Raw genomic sequence first — 11,826 nt, 5'->3', positions numbered from 1 at the left:
GATGGTTGCAGTTTGGAGATGCAACAAGATAGGTAGGAAATTAACCAGTACAAAAATTGGACGCGACGAGGGGAAGAGTCCAGAAGAAGTCACAGAGGGAATGAAGATTCCAAAGAGGAAGAAGAAAAACAAAGAGAGAGAAAAAGAAAGACAAGAAAAAAGCACAAGAAGAACAATGGCGAAAAAAAAAAAAAAAAAAAAAAGCCCCTTGCAGTGATCCCCTAGTACAACCTGGGCCACCTAGTTACCTCTAGCTCCTCAGCTTTTTTGGATCGATCGGAAAGGAGGAGCCCGCAATTCACATTGAACCTGGCTGCTGCAAAGAGAGACTCAAGAGGGACCAAAGAGGAGACCCAAAAACCTTGGGTCAGAGAGCCCATCCACTGGGACCAGAGACCGGGCAGTGGGCTTGCAAGGGGGGGCCGCCAGGGCAGCAGGGATGCGAGGCTCCATATCCGACGGGTCCTCCACAGGCTGTTAAGAATCGCTTCGTTTGTCTGAAGCGAGCACGCCCCATTTTCCCGTCCTCCATGCTGCCGTGCAAGCTGTGTGCACCATCATCGACCACTTCCCTTATCAACAAACCGTGTCCGTCACCGCCATCTGCTCCGTTATCAATAGGGAAAACAGTTCGATTTCCGATTCCAGGCGTCAAGTCCGTGTCAGTTTCAAAAGTGCCGCAGTTCATTGGACGGCAGCAACAAAGACAAGACAACCAGATAGGAGGCCAAGAGGGGAAGGATGCTTGAAGTGCTTACCGTGACGAGAAGCCAACCGTCCAGGGTACAAAATCCTTTCTCAACTGTGCCATGTAACCTCAGCCTCTTGCCCAGCGCATTGCTTGCACCAATGTTGCCATTGTTTACTGTTCAGCCTCTTTTCTCTATCCAAGGGGCGTCAAGTCCAAGACCAAGACCGCAGGCATATCGACGACGACGACGACGACGACGACGACGACAACATCAACAACAACAACAACAACAACAACAACACAGGGGCTCATCAGGTCGGTTGAACACGAGAGTTAGGATCTCGCACACTTTATATAACAACCGGCAGACGATAGATCCTGTATCAGCTCCACCCATAGTCACCACTGCATATGAACTCACTATTGATGCCTTTGAGATCATGATCTTAAGAGATATGAAGCAGGTGGGAGGTGGGGTGGACTGCAAACAACCTACGTGCATGAACCTCCAGAGGGATTGATAAGATCGGCGCCAAGGACCTACACTAGAGGGAGGGAACCATGTCACAGATAGATGTCTGACTACCTAGCTAAGATGTAGTACAACTCCGGCTCTCCGCGTCGTCAGTCCCAAGCCAACCTTGGGTGTCCCTCCTTCTTACTTTTTCTTCTTCTTCTTCTTCTTCTTCTTCTTCTTCTTTTTCTTCTGTTTCTTCCTCCTCGTTCATAATTATATATCTACACTACGTATCTAGGAAAATCTACTCCCAGCGTGCTTCGACTATGGCTGATGCAATACTGCCAGGGGTATCTGTCTATTTTCAGTTAACTCCGTCCTTAGTGTTGAGTCGGAGATCGGGTTTCTTATTAAAGCGGGACTATGATGTGCAATAGCTAATAACGTGCATCATCTTCACGTCGCTATCTCGCATCCCTAGCTCACCTGCTGTCGCTGAGCTAGCTGATCGCTGTTTCCTCGTCTCCTCAAACACAAGCAAAAGAAAGGCTCCACCAAACACAGGGGTTTTGATTGTTTGGAAGATCCTAGGCAAACACTTCATTGTGCTAACAGACTTGGCTAAGGAAATCACCTGAGTTAGATAGGCCCGGCAACCTTTTGAGGTTTTCCTCACCCTACCCGGTACACCTCTGTTGGTATTTAGTTTGTCAGCATGGTACCGCTACCTTGCAATATCCAGGGGATTGGAGGTGAGTACAGTCGTGACCCCTGAAACTGCATCCTCCACATACTGCATATATGCCATTTAGTGCATAGGATTTTCAGGTCTGAATTACATGCAGTTTCAGGGGTCACGACTGTACTGCGTACACTACACCACAAAGCAGCCATTTATTGTTTACACTACACTAGACGTAGAAAATAAGGTTATCGTCACTTTGCAGTTCACCGCGCTAGCGTTTTGCACTACATGCCGGCAGAGGGGTACACACCACTTACACTTAAAAAACGTGCTGAAGAGCCACCTCGCCATTCGTGCACTCACCAAGTTCATAACGGACATCTCGAGGAGTCATTTAGATTATCCATCATCTATCAGAAAATCATTTAGTGTACACCGACAGGAGTGCTTGACAAGTCGTTTTCACCTGCTGTCCGTTTTCTATTCCATCAGTATACCAGCGTGTATATTTCCCCTCCCCTCTTGGTGATGGCGTATCCATGTCGGCAACGTCTTTTCAGTTTTGTTGCCCAGTCACAGCTTCCGAACAATGTGTGCCAGCTGCGCAGGAGCTGATGGCCAGCAAGATACCCCCAATCCTGATTGCCCTATCACAGCCAGCTGCCTTCATCGACATTGTCCAGTCGACGACCCCAACACGGAGTGACGGAAGAATTTTCACTTGAGTTGTTTGTTCGAGATTTTAGTCATCAAGCCCGGAAGAAGCCAACACGTCGGCTTCAAAGAAGCAAAATGCGAAAACGATAAGAATGACACTTCATCGTGGCGGACGTCGACGCAATGAAAAGGGGCCTGCAGAAACCCACATGAATGGACGACATCCAATGGGCTGGTTGCTAAGCTTCTCGGTCAACGTTTTGTCACAGCATTGGGAAAGATCGAGAGTTGTGGTCGTTCATGGGTGGTTGATAGGCTCCATGAACCCCCTAGCTTGAAGTACACTAAAAAAAAAAACCCCTCCCCCGGGGCAATGAATGTTGATGAACAAGAACTCCGAGCAGTACCTGCGTCCCCTCCCCATGTTCCATGTCGATTGCACCCATCCAAAAACACAAATCAACTGGGTCACAACAGATAACAGCAAGCATACCCCAAGTACACCTGCTTCACATTCATGATGGGTGCAGAGGAAGGGCTATATACGATGTAATTGCAAACTGTCGCTGACCATAACTCTCCACGCGCAAAAACGACAACCAGACCGAATCTCCTCCGTGCCAATCCTTTTCCAGCGGCTCGCAGATCATTTACCATCCAAACTGCTCGCAATGTAGCTCCACTCCCGGCCCGTCTCTCTGAATCAACCTCGCCGTCGTATCTCTCACGACATGCATGAGCCCGTCTGGTCCACACGCCGCCACGAGTACGCGCTGGTTCGAAGGGACACCGACGACGGCCTGGCGGATCAGTGTGGCCATGTCCGGTCTGCCGGGTCTGATGGCATGCTCGTAACCGTGCGCATGATGGGGATGAGGATGTGATTCGGTACCAGCGCTGTTGTCTGCCGCTTTGCCGTGGTGAGAGACCACGGGAAGGCCGCCGCCCCCATCTTCAAGATCCTTTTCTGACAGGGTCGATGATGGGTGGTTTCGGTGCTGGTGACTATGAGTAGGTAGTGGCAATTGAGGCATCTTTTCGGTATCTGGGGAGCCGCTGCGGCCGCTGATATCGCCTGGCAGAGGAGGTAAAGATCCTCCCGAGGACGATTCCGAGGTGCGCGGTTGTGCGTGGTGCAGCAGGCTGTGGCCATGAATGTGCGGCAAGTGGCGGTGATGCAGAGAAGCGACTGGTGATCGTGTCACGTAGATGGAGACGTCGACCTTCGGTGAGTGTGCGTGATTCTTCATTGTCTCCAGGTGCTCCTTGAACCACGCCAGGTTTTCTACATTACGGACCCAAAACAGTCAGTTACTCTACAAAAACCGTCATAGGCATGGTTCAAGCCGACAAAAATATCCTTCATGAGAGCAAGAATGAAACGGTCATATCGTGTATGGCGCAAGACTCACCGTGTTTCTTCACAGTCCAGATGAACGTGATATTCTTGTGAGGTTCATCATGTAATCTCTCAAGAATATTCGCCACAAGGCCAAAGGTGAAAGTAGCACCTCCACCGCCGGCGATAAGGACAATTTTGTCGTAGTCCATCGGATCCGGAAATGTGCCGTAAGGTCCATCGAGAGACGCCCTCACGCTGATACCTGGGTTGGCAAGCGCATGTTGGTGGAGGTCACGAGTGAAGCCCTCTTGTGCCTTAATGGTAAACTCCACAGAATTCGTCTTGTGGATCGTGAAAGGATGCGTTTCGAATTTGCGTACTGCCGGTATCCATATGAAGCAATGCTTTCCTGCTACCGCCCTGGCGGGTGTCTTTTTGAATATGACTTTGGTCCCACCATCAGGAAGAGGATATAATGTCGCCTCGTTGTTCAAGGCGTAATATAGAACTCTGGTAATCCTGATAAGGCGATCAAGAACCCAAATGGAAGCTGCCAAAAGTATAACGATGATTCCCTTCTTTGCAAAATCCGATCGATGGATTCCAAGCGCGACAATGGCCAGGATCCAGCTCGAAATGTGGACCACGTAGAATAGCTCATAACGAATTCGCCGGAGGATGGTGGCCGAGAGGACTACTGTCAGGAAGGAAAAGCCGGCTACGATAGCCGCGATTTCAGACCGGTCCTGGAACTTTGTAACGATGATTCCTGCTTCACTGAAGTATGTGGTGTACAGGGACGCGTGGAGTACCATCCAGATGAACATTGTATATCCGGCAATCCGATGGAGACAGTTAAGCCTCTCATAGGAATAGGCAGTGAGGAAAGCCAAAGGGGTGTTCTTGAGTGCCAGAAAGATGACGAGTCCCAGGTTTGATAGAGCCAGCCTTGACGCACAGTCTCATTAGTACTTTGAGGCAAAGTCTTGGAAAATACATGAATGACTTACCAGCCAAACCTGGAGGCAAAGTTAGCTTTAGAGCTGGCATCTACGTCCGTGAACCCAACGGCAACATTGGCCACAGCATATGCTATAACGAGCAGCGCATGCCCAGCCGATTTGAAGCCAGGGACCTTGCGAACAAGAAGATTCCTTGCGGACCTAGTGTAGAACCCTTCAGTACAGGCCGTAACTCGAAAGTTGGAGTACGGTACGTACCTCTCAATCGCAACAAAGGGACGTCCCAGTGTAGCCAATGGCTTCCATGACCTTTCTGCTCTAACAAAAAACCATCTCGTCCAGTGGAAGACGATGAAGAGAGCAACTAGGCCACATAGTGCTGCTGCGTACCTCTTCATCATGTGCTCGTTCTTCCGCAGCCTCATGGCAAAAAAGGCTTGCATGGCGGGGCTCTCATGGCCTCCGTCACTCGAAGCAGCTGCTCCTCCTCCTCCTCCTCCTCCTGTCCCGGCGTGCCCTCCGCCACTGGAAATATAAGGTGATAGTGGGACCATTATGAATGCGTAGGTAAGATTCACATAAAATGATGGTGAGACGACGAGTGACGCTCTGTGAACAAAAGCGAAGTGTATCTTCAGGGAGAGGTGAGTGAGGCAGCGCCTCTTCCTCTTCAACCAAGATCTTGGACTGGACTAAAGGGCAGGTATGAGAGACAAGGTAGGAAGGCACCCTTTAAGGCTTGTATGATGGAGGAGTGAAAGTCTAGACCTTCAGGAGTCCGGCCGAGATATATTTCGATATTGTAAACTATAGGTACCTCTAGTCCATGTTGCCTTCCCCCACCCGCTCGGGGCATCTTCGCCGAGTGTTCTCTTACCTGATCAGGTACTTGTTTTTCTTCCCCAGGGGGGTGGTACCAAATGGGAAGTGATTGGACTGGCGAGCAGGATTAGGTCAGTATAAGACCTATTTGAGATAACGAGTGCATTACTTGCCCATCGCATGAAAGCAAGCTGAATCCTGGCAAACACGGGCAGAACGGCAGTGACAACCTGTTGGTGATTCATGTCCGGCATGGTTGCCCAATACCAACGTGGGATTGAAATTGCCGGTCGACATAACTAGGAGCTACCGTCTCTAAACTGGGTCCAAGCATGGAGCATTTCCCAAGGAAAAACTAACAGCAGTAAAACTGCACCTCTCGCAAGGTCTTTTCTGCATAGACTGGGCAGAAGCACGTTCTGTGCCTGGATGCAGGACCCAGAGGGATGTGGCTGGATCTGCCGGGTACGCGTGGAAAATCGATCGTGCGGCGCCTTTTCCCGAGGGTTTTGTGGTTTTGCCTGCTTCCTAACTTGGACTGAGGGTGATACTGAGCGAAGATACTGTCAGCCTAGCAGAATACATGTAACTAACACTTGACTGACCGAACAGGGTAGTGTACGGACGACTTGTGAGAGTGGTGACCATTGTGGAACGTTTGGAAGGTCGAGCAGGACAACCCACGTCTACGGATGCTGGAAGGGTAGCATTTGTAATCTGGATAAAGCGCGGGATATAATCAAAGGAGACTGGATGGACAAGTACCGCCTGACCGTGAGAGATATGGAGAGGCGAGTAGATACCATCTTCTCTCCCTCAGGGTTTGGTCTGCTTGATATGGCATCTCAACCTTATTTGCCCCACAAACGCACGTAATCTAAGCACGAAATGGCTTTAAAGGCAACAGAACCTCTTCTAACGAGTTGAGATCTGCACCTTCTTGGTGTGACTTGTCAGCCAACATCATGGATAGTCCATTCTCCTCGGCAATGGAAGTTTGAAAATGCACCTCTGTGGTGCAAGATGGTCGGGCTCCAAAAGGCAATGGGGGCTCGACGTTGAGACGGAGCAGCGTCTGCCTTATTCAGGGATAAGGACGACCAGATAAGTATCGGGAAGCAAGCCATTTCTCAATGACCTTGTACGAGATGCAACATTTTATCACCCTCCACAACAGCCACGACAGTCCTCAACCTGCAGCTTTTATAGGCATGGAGCTTGATAGCCCACGTGAAGGCACGGTACCTTGGGTGGTAGCGAAGATATGGCGAGTGCATAGCCGAAAACCCCACAATATTATATCAAGCGTTTCGAAAGTGAAGTCCCGTAAGCGTGAGGTATAGACGGGAGTAACTGTGAAATCCGATGTTAGCGGTCAGGTGGAAGTGGAAGAGTGAGAGATGCACCCCAAACAGTAGGTAGGCAGATAGGTAAGCCGGTCGGCAAGGAAAGCCTTAGTACTAGTCTACCGGTAGACATCAACGGCCTATAACTGGATCTCAGGTATAACGACCAAGCCACTTGATATGTTGTAGCCTTTAGGCTCGATAGTCGATACGCAGGGGAAACAAGAGGTTGCCAATTCGAAACGGAGTGATTTGAGAGATACTAGGATGGGGCTTCAAACAGTCGACGAATGAGATGAAGATCTTAGACGGCATTAACGCTTAGGTACAGCAGTTTGACCCTATACACCTCTGCCGGCATTTACTTTGTTAGTTTGGTACAGCCAAGGCGCCAGCCAAGCCACTAGAGCCGTACAGAAAACTAGGATTTATATTACTATAAAAATGGCCATTTTCTGTAGGATCCTAATAATTAATAGAATCTCCTTCGGCTTCGATAACCTTCCTTAACCGTTCCGGTATTGAATGAGCTAGTCTAAGAAGAAATTCCTCCGGAATATTATTCTAGGCCTCTTGAACGGCCTCTTTCAATTTCTTGGGCGTTAAAGATTGGATATTGTGCCTTAATTCGATAAGTGATTTCAATTAGGGCCAAACGTTTTCGATCGGTACTAAATCCGGAGAGTAAGTAAGGAACCTCGCTTCACTTAGAAGAGAAATTCCTATTTGCTCTATTACTCTTTAGGTAATTTTAATCCGATACAAAGGAGCGTTATCTTACTAAAAAACAATATTACTATTCTAGTATTCCCGGGAGAAAGCGGCGACTATCGGAAGGATAAAAAAAATATATTTTTGGACGGTGATACTTCCAAACTCCTTTTCCCAAATAAAATAAGGCCTTTTTCTTCCTCTAACGAAGGATTCCCAAATTATTTATCTATAAAGTTTTCTTTTAACTAAAGAGAAATTTTTCGGATTGTCTTCTTCGTCCAAAATTACCTATTGTTTCTATATTGGATTATTAATTACCCAAATTTCATTGGAAATAAGAATATCTTCCTAATCTTCCGGACGAGGCCGCCGTTGCTTTATTAAAGTATATGATACCGGATTAGTATCGCTAGCGTCATCACATGTCAGATCACCTAACTGGATGGCCCAGCCCGCTCGGTCGGGTTTATTTAATTGAATGAACCGCTCCCACGGGAGCCCACCCACGTATATAGGACCTGTAGATTAGATAAGGCTTGCGTGCCTTAAAGTTAACCGACTGTACACAAACTTCCTACTCTAGATTCTTACTAGAGTATTATCTTACATATATTCAATTAGACACATATTATTGTCACAACGTTCAAATACCCTCTCAACGGTATTAAATAGTAACTGCAACTTTAATTGCTTAAGCTGAACCATACTACACTATTATCGCCGACCGGCCTTATTCAAGAAGGTACTAAGCAACGTCGTATTAAGCAATAAAAGATTACTTCTCTCTTCTAATAAAAATAAGAAACATCTAGAGGTACGTAAGACGAATTTAAGTACTCTTACAACTATATAACCACCCTTCCGATTTGAAAAGAAAGTGTCCTATTTATTTAATTAATGTAATTTTCCCCTCTTTATAGCGAATTTGGGTACCCGTAGAGAATCACCTCGATTATATAACGAATTTAGGTAATTGTATAGTTATTCTACACTCCTCTACCCCGTACGGCGAATTTGAGTAACTATATATCACTACTTAAATCCTAGTATTGTAAGACCTAGATGTTAAAGGTTTCCCCTATTATTAAATTTAGGTACGTAATAGTATTTTCGTCTATTCTAATTCCTAATCGCGTACTATCTATACCCTTAATACTAGTTATTATTATCGTAAAATTATACCTAAACTCGTACTTATTAAATGTACTTTAGGCCGATTCGGGGATCTTTCGCTATACTTAGCTCCTTTATTAAATCCAATAGTCCTATACCAGGCCCCTAGAACATTCTTCCCACTTCCGAAATCGGATTAAGCCCTCCAAACCGGCGAACTCATAATCACAACAATTTAGCAGATACGTCAGATATCCAGAATAAGCACATTCGCAGCATAAACGACGATATCGGTCATATTGAGAGCGAAGCTAACCTATACCAACCCGACTATAATGAATCGTACGTAATATTAATAATAGAACTTCAAAGTAAACCTCTACTAATTAATATCTATACTCCTCCTATTACGGACCCTTATTACGAAATTCAATACCCCTTTATAAGTTATTTATAATACAAAATAACTATAAATCGAAACCTAACAACCGGGCTAACAGGATAATTAAATTAAAATACTTAAGTAAAAACCGATTACGATTTTAGAATTATAAGTCTCCCCCGTAGTAACCTAAATAAAGTTCTCCCGGTAAAATTAATTAAGTTTAATAATAATAAAAAGTCAATTAAATACTTCGATATTAAACTCAATAAATAAATTAATACTTTATTTAACTAAATTACCCTATAATCTATTAGCATTCAAGATTCTTTAGATAAGGACCGTAAGAGAATTGAGAATTTATTCGCGGGATAAATATCTAAAATCGGCAATATACTGGTCGGATAATTGAAAAACATTAGGGAAATAATCGACTAATTAAATAAAGATAATAAAGTAATAAACGATATATAACATTACGAAACTAACAGCGATTTCTAAACGGTATTAAACAAGTAAATTAATATTTAGAAAAAGCATTTGGAAGCTATATTAAATAATATTATTAAGAAATTAGCTAATTAATAAAAGGAGACGGCTAAGATTATTATAAATAATATTACTAAATAAATTCACAGAATCCGTACTGAAGTAACTAAGGAAATTTATAAGGAAATTTTAAAAGGATTATTTAATAACCCTTATACTCTTCTTAACCCTATTCGAATTTAGTTAAAGGAAGATTATAGTCCTATAGCCCTAATTATCACAGGGTTAGCCTATGTGCCTTGTACCTAGTGCCAGCGTACAGCAGCTTCTAAGACTGCCGTACGCTATTATTACTACCGGTAAACCGATTATTGCCGGCAGTTAATTAATTAGAACGCTGCCCGCCGTAGGTCTATCAAACCCGCCGGCGGTTACCTTTATAAAGCCAACCTTCTAAGCACTCAGCTACACTTCTCTTCCTTTCTCCTTCGTATAATTACGTATAATTATATTTACTACCTACCCTTTACCCGTAATAATTAATTGTACTTTTTAACTATTGCGTTCATAACGCAAACCTATTCTCTTTTATTGCGCTATTAATTCTTAATCAATATACGTATAAGAATCGCCTCGTTCGTCGAATCGCCGAATCTAGTACCCTAAATACTAATAATCGTAAATTACAATAATCGCAATTATAGTCTCGCTTCCTTTATTTAATAAATAAGGGTAAATATTCTTTATTTAAGGGATAAGAGACCGCTTCGTATAATTACCTTTCTTATATCTTACAACGAGAATAGCAACTATACGTCCTTCTCTCCTATTAGTAATACCGATAATTTTATTAACCTCGGTACCCTTCCTAAGAGTATACTATTTAATTTAAATAATATTTATAAAGTATTTAATAAAATCGTTAATACTACCGACGTCGTTATTTATTAAACTACGCTCGTCGAATTCCTTCCCTCAATAGTAATTAACGACCTTCTTATTAATATTAATAATAACAAGGAGAAGAAAACTATCCTTTATACCTACTTTAATATAACTAATATTATTATTTAGGACCCCACTTTCTAATTAATTATCGCCCCGCTCGGTCACTTTTATTATAATAATTTTATTTAGTACGAAGACGTCGCTATTAATTTTGAATATAGCGAGGATAAATTAAAGATTGTTCGTAAAGTAATTATTAGAGTTTAAAATAATTTCGATTAAAAGAACCTCGACTATTTTAATTTAATAATCGAATTTAATAATTTTTAGAAGAAATACGATAACCTTAATATAAACTACACTGCCTTTAAGTCTTATAGCGCTAATATCCGGTCCCTATTTAATAACCTTAATAAAACTACTGGTATTAGTACTAATAAAATATTATCTTTAAGGTAGATTGTAGAGAACCCGCCGATTTTTATTAGTAAGGAGAATATTAATACGGCCCGTAAATACGAAATTTTTAAAGTATAGTATTTTTATATTTTATTTTAATAGAAGTATAACCCCCTCCTTTATATTAATAAGAATATTAAGATTATTTGTACTACTATATTATTAGGTCTTAATATTTTATCCGATATTTAGGATAATTTAAATATTATTTAGAATAGAGGAGATATAGATTTTTAGTATTAGAAGATTAGTATTAAATTTATAGAGTATTTAATTATCCGTTTCTAAAACGTTAATTTAAAGATAAACGCTGGCCGTTGTTTCGAAGAATTCTTTATAAAGAATATATTTTTTATGGAATTCGAATTGGAGCTTACTAATTTAATAAATTTCTATAGCTTTAATAATTCTTTAAAGGTTTACTACCTATATAATAAAATTAATAAGCGCCTTTGTAATATCTTTATATATTATAATTTTCCTAAAGTTAATAATTTTAAGAAGTAGTTCGTAATTTGCTATACTATTGTAGGTAATTTAAAGGATACTAACTACTATTATAAAATAAATATTCGTTTTTTTAGTAATAGTGCCCCCGTTATTAGTGGAAGTTCTAATAATAATATTAATACGGGCGGCGCCTTTAATTCCTATAACATTAACAATATTCCGGTTAATTAGGGTAGTAATAAAATAGACTTCGATACTATTAACTTCGCTGTCTTTATTTATAAAGATGTTTTTAATTAGCGTACTTGT

At 42.7% G+C, this 11,826-nt stretch overlaps 1 protein-coding gene across 1 annotated transcript; it reads right to left on the bottom strand.

The window, feature by feature from the left end:
- Positions 1-2,854: 2,854 nt before the first annotated feature.
- Positions 2,855-5,347, bottom strand: B0T23DRAFT_379473 (ferric reductase NAD binding domain-containing protein). Its single transcript, XM_062837153.1, has 5 exons — positions 5,053-5,347; positions 4,843-4,995; positions 3,903-4,780; positions 3,094-3,775; positions 2,855-2,973 (listed from the first exon to the last, which is right to left on the bottom strand). The coding sequence occupies exons 1-4, from the start codon at positions 5,235-5,237 to the stop codon at positions 3,141-3,143; spliced, it is 1,851 nt and encodes a 616-aa protein (XP_062692793.1). The 5' UTR covers positions 5,238-5,347; the 3' UTR covers positions 2,855-2,973; positions 3,094-3,140.
- Positions 5,348-11,826: the final 6,479 nt, after the last annotated feature.

The sequence above is a fragment of the Neurospora hispaniola genome, assembly GCF_033458365.1.
Source record: "Neurospora hispaniola strain FGSC 10403 chromosome Unknown B0T23scaffold_4, whole genome shotgun sequence".
In the NCBI taxonomy this organism is placed as follows: domain Eukaryota; kingdom Fungi; phylum Ascomycota; class Sordariomycetes; order Sordariales; family Sordariaceae; genus Neurospora; species Neurospora hispaniola.
The sequence above is the reverse complement of the archived record's forward strand: the minus strand, read 5'-3'. Positions and strand labels throughout refer to the sequence as shown.

Excerpts from the sequence above, each read along its gene's own strand:
- B0T23DRAFT_379473 (XM_062837153.1), bottom strand. The coding sequence starts at position 5,237 with ATGCAAGCCTTTTTTGCCATGAGGCTGCGGAAGAACGAGCACATGATG. Across the intron at positions 4,781-4,842 it reads TTTGCCTCCAGGTTTGGCTG|GCTGGCTCTATCAAACCTGG; the intron begins GTAAGTCATTCA and ends CTGTGCGTCAAG. Across the intron at positions 3,776-3,902 it reads CTGGACTGTGAAGAAACACG|AAAACCTGGCGTGGTTCAAG; the intron begins GTGAGTCTTGCG and ends TCCGTAATGTAG.